General features: G+C 45.2%; 1 protein-coding gene across 1 annotated transcript in view; it reads right to left on the bottom strand.

The window, feature by feature from the left end:
• Positions 1-836: 836 nt before the first annotated feature.
• DPH6 (diphthamine biosynthesis 6) overlaps positions 837-9,933 on the bottom strand; it is a 127,626-nt gene continuing 118,529 nt past the window's right edge. The window contains exon 15 of the mRNA XM_069732510.1: positions 837-1,998. Coding sequence (XP_069588611.1) covers positions 1,880-1,998 — 119 coding nt within the window. The 3' untranslated portion in view covers positions 837-1,879. The remainder of the gene's footprint in view (positions 1,999-9,933) is intronic.

The following is a 9,933-nucleotide window of genomic DNA, read 5'->3' as shown; positions in this document are numbered from 1 at the left end:
AATCACTAATTCTAACCATAATCACAACCCTTACCCCAAAACAACCCTAATGTCAACCCTAACCATAACCCTAATCAAAACCCTAAATCCAACACACCCCTAATCCTAATCTCAACCCTAACCTCAAACCTAACCCTAATCCCAATACACCCCTAATCACAACCCTAACCTTAACCCTAATCCCAAGCGTAACCCTAATGCCAACCCTAATCCAAACCCTAACCCTAATCCCAACTCTAACCCTAACTTTAGCCCCAACCCTAGCCCCAACCCTAGCCCTAACTTTAGCCCCAACCCTTACCCTATCCCTAAGGCTACTTTCACACTTGCGTCGTTTGGCATCCGTCGCAATCCGTCGTTTTGGACAAAAAACGGATCCTGCAAATGTGCCCGCAGGATGCGTTTTTTGCCCATAGACTTGTATTGCCGACGGATCGTGACGGATGGCCACACGTCGCGTCCGTCGTGCACTGGATCAGTTGTGTTTTGGCGGACCGTCGGCACAAAAAACGTTCAATGTAACGTTTTTTTGTACGTCGCGTCCACCATTTCTGACCGCGCATGCGTGGCCGTAACTCCACCCCCTCCTCCCCAGAACATAGATTGGGCAGCGGATGCGTTGAAAAACTACTTCCGCTGCCCACGTTGTGCACAATTTTCACAACGTGCGTCGGTATGTCGGGCCAACGCATTGCGACGGCCCCGTACCGACGTAAGTGTGAAAGAAGCCTAACCCTAAATTTAGCCCCAACCCTAACCCTAAATTTAGCCCCAACCCTAACCCTAAATTTAGCCCCAACCCTAAATTTAGCCCCAACCCTAACCCTAGCCCTAACCCTAAACCTAGCCTTAACCCTAGCCCTAACCCTAATTTTAGCCCCAACTGCTCTTCTCCTGCCGGCCGACAGATGGCGGGCCATTTTTTTTTGCCAAGAAGATGCCGGCGGCCAGGAGGAGCAGCAGGAGGACCCAGGGACACCGGTAAGCATAATAGGGTCCCCGAATCCCCCTATTTCTCTGTCCTCTGATGTGCGATCACATCAGAGGACAGAGAATTACACTTTGGTTTTTTTTTTTTTTTTTGCGGTCGCCGGTAAACAGTTAATTACCGGCGATCGCAAAACAGGGGTTGGTAAAACCGACCCCGATCATGTTCTTTGGGGTTTCAGCTACCCCCGGCAGCCGAGACCCCAAAGATTCTCCCGGTGCCGGCCATTTTGAAGATGGCGGCGCCCATCGGGAGCCACGAGGAGCACCGGGGGAGACAGGTAAGTATTGGGGGGCTACTTGGGACCCCATTTCTCTGTCCTCTGATGTGCGATCACATCGGAGGACAGAGAAATTAAAAAGAAATCGCGTTTTTTGTTTTTTTTTGCGATCGCCGGTAAACGGTTAATTACCGGTGATCGCAAATGCGGGGTCGGTAAAAAAAAACCCGAATCATGTTCTCTGGGGTCTCGGCTACCCCCGGCAGCCGAGACCCCGGAGAAAATCCGACTCTGGGGGGCGCTATTTACTTTTTCCACAGCGCCGTTAATTAACGGCGCTGTGGTTTAAGTACCCTTAGCAGCGGCCGTTAAAAGGCGTATCGGCGGTCGTTAAGGGGTTAAATCTGGGGCAGAAATCCAAAAAGTCAATGGATCTGTGTTCATCACCCACTCCTGGTTTTGGCTTACAAGTACTGATGTAAAATACTGACCAAATACTGATCGTGTGAACGCGGCCTTACACATAGCAATGAGACAATGATACAGATGGAGCCGTGAAGAATATATATACTATCTATCCATAAATATATGATGATACAGATATGTTCCCAGTGCTTTCCACCTGCCAGGAGTCCAATACTGCGGACACTTCCATGTCCCTTCCCATAGGATCAGGAGCTAAACCACATAGACAGGTGCAGATGTTCTGAATTGGACAGTTCTACCACCGGCACCAAGGCCAGGCAGGGGGAATGCTCTCCCCAAACTTCTCTTAGGATCTCCGGCAACTCTGAAAATAAAGAAATATGAGTAATTACAAACATTTCGATGTATTCTCAACAACCAGCATCATTTTTTTAATTAATATATATATATATATATATATATATATATTTTTTTTTTTTAATTAATCAATGAAAAGAGAATTTTCAAACCATACAATCGAACATGACTGTAAATGTAAGGTTCCCGTCTTCTATTTACTGTTTATTTGTATACATACGAGCATGTGTTAGATGAAAGACCCCCAAAAGCACTGATTTCAGTGATGGGTGCTATCAGCTTATCAAGTCCCCAAACAGATGGGGGAAAAAAGAAAGATCAGGCATGATAAATCTCAACATGCCCAATCCTCTCCAGCTGCAGGAGATAAGCCGCTAGAGGGGTCTTGGCAACGGCTTATTTCTATCTGACCACTGAGAAAATATTCACACTCGGCCAAACCAACCATGAACAGATATGGGGGTGATGGAAGAAATAATGGCTGCTGGCCAAGCTTTCTAGACTATATGGCTATAGTTATATCAGTCTCTCAAAGAAATGGAAAGGAAGAAATACGCTCTAACAAAGGTCATCACCCAGCTTTCCTAGCCCCCTGAATGACACATCTGCCTGGTCTTCCAGCATTATGGGAACTGGGGTAGACTTCTGTATAAATGGGCATACTAGCTATCATGCAGTGGGATCACCCACAAGGAAACTCTGCACAAATACATAGAACTCAAACAGCTAAATAGAATATTACAAGATTTCCTGATTTTTGTGCTAAATAATATACAGGTGTCTATAGCTATAGGTCATGGGAGCGCTGCAGCCTTCTCAATTCTGTCCACGCCGAAGAAACAATGGTGGTGCCCAGACCGGAGCAATGGCACTGATCCAGGAGCCTAGTAGAGAGGTTTTCTATTATTTCACTATAGGGCTATGCCGTCGTAAACAACCACTTTACCTGATCATTTCTATTTTGTCATTTAGTCCGGCTTCATAAGTCAGAGTGCGGACCGCGATTTCTGAACTGTCCGCCTCTTCAGCAAATAGGAGGCTGGTAAGTTTGTGTCAGAAGAACCATAGCCAGTCTGAAAATGGAGGTTCATACAAGGACCATGAGACTCGGAAGTGTGAATCTGGGTTACTCATCATCACTGTCCCCATTGGGGCTCACAATCTAGATTCCCTATCAGTACTGTCGGAGTGTGGGAGGAAACCGGAGAACCCGGAGGAAACCCACACAAACACGGAGAGAACATACAAACTCCTTGCAGATGTTGTCCTTGGTGGGGTTTGAACCCAGGACCCCAGTGTTAAAAAGCAATAGTGCTAACCACTGAGCCAGCATGCTGCCAAATATAGTACAGTGCTACCTACTTAGCCACCGTACTGCCCTATATATAGTACAGTGCTAACCACTGAGCCACTATGCTGCAATATATACCGTATATACATATAGTATAGTGCTACCCACTGAGCCACTGTGCTGCAATATATATACATATAGTATAGTGCTACCCACTGAGCCACCGTGCTGCACTGTAGTCTTGATGGTATCCACAGGGCATCTGATTTTTTTAAGAACTCACTGAGTTTCCCTCCACGCCTCTGCAGCCAATTTTCATTCTTACATTTGCTTTTCTGCCTCCCTTTCTTCCAAGAGCCATATTTGTATTTTTCCGCCGACACAGCTATATGAAGGCGTATTTTGTGGGACGAGATGTACTTTGAATGCCACCATCCATTTTCCCTTTTAATGTACTGAAAAGAGGAAAACAATTCCAAATGGGAAAAAATGGTGAAAAAAAAAGCGCAATTCCACCATTGTTTTTTGAGGGTTTGTTTTTACAGTCTTCATTTCTTGCTAAAGTGACCTGGGAACAGGATACTTCTGGTCTGTAGATTACGCTGATTGCAAACTTGTATACTTTTTTTTATTTAATTTACCTGATAGAAAGAAAAAATGTTTGTTATTTTTAATATGTGGTTTGTGTCACCAATTTTTGGGACCTCTGATGTTTTCATTTTTCTGTTAGGGGTTTTTCTATACGTAACAAGCAGTTATTGGTGCTGATTTGGGGTATATACAGCATTTTTAATGCTTTTTATTGCATTTTTCAGGAAGGTGTGGTGGTCGATATTTTTTCTGCTTACGGTTTTTTACCTTATGGGTTAAATCATTTTATATTTTGATAGCTCAGACCATTTGGAAATGGCAACACTAAATATGTTTAGTTTTTTTTTACTGTTAATTTAAACTTCATTTTTAATGACGGAAAAGGCGGTGATGAAAATGTTTATTTTCTGTTGTTATATTTTTAACACCTTTTATTTTTTAGCTATATTTGTTTGTCTCCCGTAGGGACTTGAACTTGCGATGTTTCGATTGCTTATACTATGTACTGCTATACCACAGTCTCACAGTATATAGTAAAATCTCGGTACTCCTCTGGCTGAGCTTCACAGGAGGACCAAGATGGCAGCAATGGGGGCCTCCAGCTACCAAAGTAAGGGTGCATGTCCACGTTCAGGATGGCCGGCGGTTTTGACGGAGCGGCAAACTCGCTCCGCCCAAAGCTCCACCCCCTTCTGGAGACGCGATGATGCCGCATGTGTTCATTGCACACATCCGGAATCATCGCACCCCACACATAGGGCCCTGTGTTATACCTTGCGGCGGCGCCGGAAGGTAAACGGACATGCTGCGATCTAAAAAGACGTGCCGCATGTCCGGAATCGCAGGGCCGCTGGATGCGTGTTCATGAAATCCCCTCCACTATGCTGTAACATCTGGACGCTGCGTGTTTGACGCTGCGGCTCTATGCAGCGTCAAACACGCAGCGTTTCCTGAACGTGGAAACATACCCTAAGTCTTGAGTATCTTGTGATCACGATCTGGGGGGAGGGGGTCATAGAAGCTACAGCAAGAGTGCCCAGCCAAACAATTCATTTAAATGCCGCTGTCAAAGATCAATAGCCGCATCAAAATGTAATCTGTCAATCGGCGCTCAGATATCAGGTGTGTAACATCACCGGCATCAGTGTCAGTATTAGAGTAGTGCATGCTGCGATGTTTTATATGCATCCATCTGCTCGGTGTGAGCCTACTGTTTGGTAGATGGAGAGCAAACCAGACCAAAATATTCTTGTCTGAACAAGCTTGTAGACTTACTAATGGATAATTATTATCGGATCCTGCGTGTCACCTAGCGGTGGTCCAATCTGCCCTATACTCCAGCCTGTGCACAGGAATGTATGCCATGTGTGCTGTGCCATGCCGATGGGCACATGGGCACATACTGATGCACAGACATTGCAGGAATGAGATGTCGACACTTGATGAATACGTCTTTAGAGGATTGGTGGCCATTCTCCCAGTGTCCTGTGGCCACCCAGCATTGCATATGGCTTTCCCGGTTGTATGGGATTATTTATTTCTGAACTGCAAAAAAAAAGCCTAAAAATAAAAATTGAAATGTGGCCCAAGAGCCCACAGCGGGAGTAGACATGGTGCTCAGCAGCCGCACTGACGATACCAGCTCCAGCGAGCGGGAGCAGCGGTGGAGGATCGCTGTGTAATGATAATCTCCTTAGAAAGAGGATTTTTGTGTTGTGCTTTATTAATTCAAGGCCTGATGGGGATATTAGCAGCTCTTGAAATTGGAAAGGCCGGGAGCGCTGCAATTTGCTGAATCCCAAAATGTTCCAAATGAGCAGATAAACAGCAGCAATAATTGGGCTTTATTAAATCACAGAGTCGTTCATTACAAGTTTCCCAGCTGTACCAGCGAGGGGGGCGAGGAGGTAGCGCAGAGCTAAATGCACCGTCCTGGAATGTAAACGTGTGGGCGACGGCCCCCCAAATAATCCGGGCCTCTACGGTTCACAGCTGCCTGGCTGGGAGGGGTGCGCAGGTAACTACTGATATTGTCCATAGACGTAGATTCCTTCTATCTATATAATCGTCTAGGGGCACTTCCGTCTGTTTGTCTGTCTGTCTCGGAAATCCCAAGTCGCTGATTGGTCGTGGCCAGCGGCCGCGACCAATTAGCAACGGGCACAGTCCGGCTGCGAAATGGCCGCTCCCTACTCTCCTGCAGTCAGTGCCCCCTCCATACTCCCCCCCCCAGTCAGTGCCCGCCGCCCACATAGCGATTTAGCAGTCCGTTACCGTTGCTATTAACACTGTGTGACAAACTTTTTACTATTGATGCTGCTTATGCAGCATCAATAGTAAAAAGATATAATGTTAAAATTAAAACAAAAAAAAAAATGGTGCTATTCTCACCCTCCAGCGTCCACTGATGCACGCGAGCGGCGAGGCTGCCGCCAGCTTCCGCTCCCAAAGATGCATTGCGAAATTACCCAGATGACTTAGCGGTCTCGCAAGACCACTAAGTCATCTGGGTAATTTCACAATGCATCTCTAGGAACGGAAGCTGGCGGCAGCCTCGCCGCTCGCGCACATCTGTGGACGCCGGAGGGTGAGTAATTATAACTATTTTTTAATTTAATTCTTTTTTTTTTTAACAGATATATAGTGCCCACACTGCTGTATACTACGTGGGCTATGTTATATACTGCGTGACTGATATATACTACGTGGGCAGTGTTATATACTGTGTGGGCTGTGTTATTTACTGCGTGGGCTGTGTTATATACTACGTGGCTGCTATATACTACATGGCTGCTATGTACTACGTGGCTGCTATATACCACGTGGCTGTGCTATATACTAGGTGGCTGCTACATACTATGTGGCTCTGTTATATACTACGTGGCTCTGCTATATACTACTACGTGGCTCGCGAGACCACTAAATCATCTGGGTAATTTCGCAATGCATCTCTGGGAATGGAAGCTGGCAGCAGCCTCGCCGCTTGCGCACATCGGTGGAAGCCGGAGGGTGAGTATATAACTATTTTTTATTTTATTTTTATTTTATTTTTATTTATTTTTTTTTAACAGAGATATGGTGCCCACACTGCTGTATACTACGTGGGCTATGTTATATACTGTGTGACTGATATATACTAAGTGGCAGTGTTATATACTGTGTGGGCTGTGTTATTTACTGCGTGGGCTGTGTTATATACTACGTGGCTGCCATATACTACGTGGCTGCTACACACTACGTGGCTGCTATATACTACGTGTCTGTGCTATATACTATGTGACTGTGCGATATACTACGTGGCTCTGCTATATACTACGTGGCTGTCTGTTATATAGTACGTGGGCTGCGTTATATACTACGTGGCTGTCTGTTATATAGTATGTGGGCTGTGTTATATACTATGTGGCTGTGCTATATACTACATGGCTGTGCTATATACTGCGTGGCTCTGCTATATACGTGGCTGTCTGTGTTATATAGTACGTGTACTGTGTCATATACTACGTGGCTGTCTGTGTTATATAGTACGTGGGCTGTGTTATATACTACGTGGCTGTGCTATATACTATGTGGATGTGCTATATACTACTTGGCTGTGCTATATACTACTTGGCTGTGCTATATAGTACGTGGCTCTGCTATATACTACGTGGCTCTGCTATATACTACGTGGCTCTGCTATATACTACGTGGCTCTGCTATATACTATGTGGCTGTCTGTGTTATATACTACGTGGCTGTGCTATATACTACATGGTTGTGCTATATACTACGTTGCTGTGCTATATACTACGTGACTGCTATATACTACATGGCTATGCTATATACTACGTGGCTGTGCTATATACTACGGGCTGTGCTATATACTACGTGGCTGTGCTACATACTACGTGGCTGTGCTACATACTATGTGGCTGTGCTATATACTACATACTACGTGGCTGTGCTATATACTATGTGGCTGCTATATACTACGTGGCTGCTATATACTACGTGGCTGCTATATACTACGTGGCTGCTATATACTATGTGGCTGTGCTATATACTACGTGGCTGCTATATACTACGTGGCTGTGCTATATACTACGTGGCTGTGCTATATACTACGTGGCTGTACGATATCCTGCACCCCGAACCCCCGACATCCAGCACCCCAAACCCCCGACATCCTGCGACAAATCAGACAGACGCAGTCCAGCCGCGAATTGACACGGGATTTAAACCACGCTTCACTAATCGGCCAGCCGGCTGCAACCAATCAGCGATATTGGCACGGAATTTAACCCCCACTCACAGCGCGACGTACATATATATTCTAGAATACCCGATGCGTTAGAATCGGGCCACAATTTAGTATCTAATAATCGCATTAGATACCTACAAGACATCCACAAGGAAAACAAGATTTGCACTTTTCACTGAAATTGGCATTTTTCCCCGTTAAAGTCAAAATTGAGTTTTTCCCCACTTTTTCAATCTTTTGTTGAGTGGAATGTTGGGAGACAAGATGGAGATTACAATGCCACTAATTTACCATATTATTTATTTCAGCTTTCAAAATAATAAAAAAACAACAACTTATAAAAATGTAACATTTGGTTTGTGCCGTCATATACGGTGATGCCTAATTGTTTTTTTTCTGGCATTTTTTTGCCATTTCCTCCTTCCTTGCCGTTTTTTTTTTTTTTGCGATTGGAGAAATAATGTGATATTTCAACATTTCAAATTTTTCTGGATGCGGCCGTAATAAATGATCATTGGTTAGATTTTTTTTTTCTAAATGGATATAGAGTGGTCACTTAAATGTTTTCTTTTTTTTTTTAAATCCCCTCTTGGGGACTGGAATATATAGTGTCTTCATCACCTACATAGTATATAGCTGGCCATAGGCACTCTGATGGGATAAAAGGGCTCCTGGACATCTCAGGTGTGGAATCAGCTCCCAAATTCACTCCATTCACATACACCAGACATTTGCCATACGTACCGGATACTGCCGATGTCGGGCAAGACATATTGGAAATGGTTATGACATCCCACTACTAATTCCATATTATAACAATGCCTAGGCTGGCACACGGGACTAAAGCATACATTCTGATCTACTATATAATTGTCTGAGGGTCACTTTGTCTTTCTGTCTGTCTGTCACGGATATTCATTGGTCGCGGCCTCTGTCTGTCATGGAATCCAAGTCGCTGATTGGTCTCGCCAGCTGCCTGTCATGGCTGCAGCGACCAATCAGCGACGACCACAGTCCGATTAGTCCCTCCCCTGCAGTCAGCACCCGGCGCCTGCTCCATACTCCGCGCAGTCACCGCTCAAACAGGGTTAATGCCAGCGGTAACGGACCGCGTTATGCCGCGGGTAACTCACTCCGTTACCGCCGCTATTAACCCTGTGTGACCAAGTTTTTACTATTGATGCTGCCTATGCGGTGCCAATAGTAAAAACATCTAATGTTAAAAATAATTTAAAAAAAAAATAATCATTATATACTCCCCTTTCGCGACGCTTCGGTGACCGCTCCATGCAAGCAGAAGGTTCCGGTGCCAAGGATGGTATGGGAGAAGGACCTGCCATGACGTCACGGTCATGTGAACGCGACATCATCATAGGGCCTGCGCGAGAAGGACCTGCCATGACGTCACGGTCATGTGACCAAACTACAAGGGGCCCTCGGAAGGTGAGTATATGTTTATTTTTAATTTTTTAACCGGTGACATACGTGGCTGTGCAATATACTACGTAGCTGGGCAATATACTACGTGACTGGCCAACATACTACGTGGCTGGGCAATATACTACGTGGCTCTGTGCTGTATACTACGTTGCTGTGCAATATACTACGTGGCTCCGTGCTGTATACTACGTCACTGGGCAATATACTACATGACTGGCCAATATACTACGTGACTGGGCAATATACTACATGGCTGGGCAATATACTACGTGGCTGGGCAATATACTACATGGCTCTGTGCTGTATACTACGTTGCTGTGCAATATACTACGTGGCTCCGTGCTGTATACTACGTCACTGGGCAATATACTACATGA

The sequence above is a fragment of the Ranitomeya imitator genome, chromosome 1 (genome assembly GCF_032444005.1).
Source record: "Ranitomeya imitator isolate aRanImi1 chromosome 1, aRanImi1.pri, whole genome shotgun sequence".
Taxonomy (NCBI): Eukaryota; Metazoa; Chordata; class Amphibia; order Anura; family Dendrobatidae; genus Ranitomeya; species Ranitomeya imitator.
This window is presented reverse-complemented; position numbering and strand designations above follow the sequence as displayed.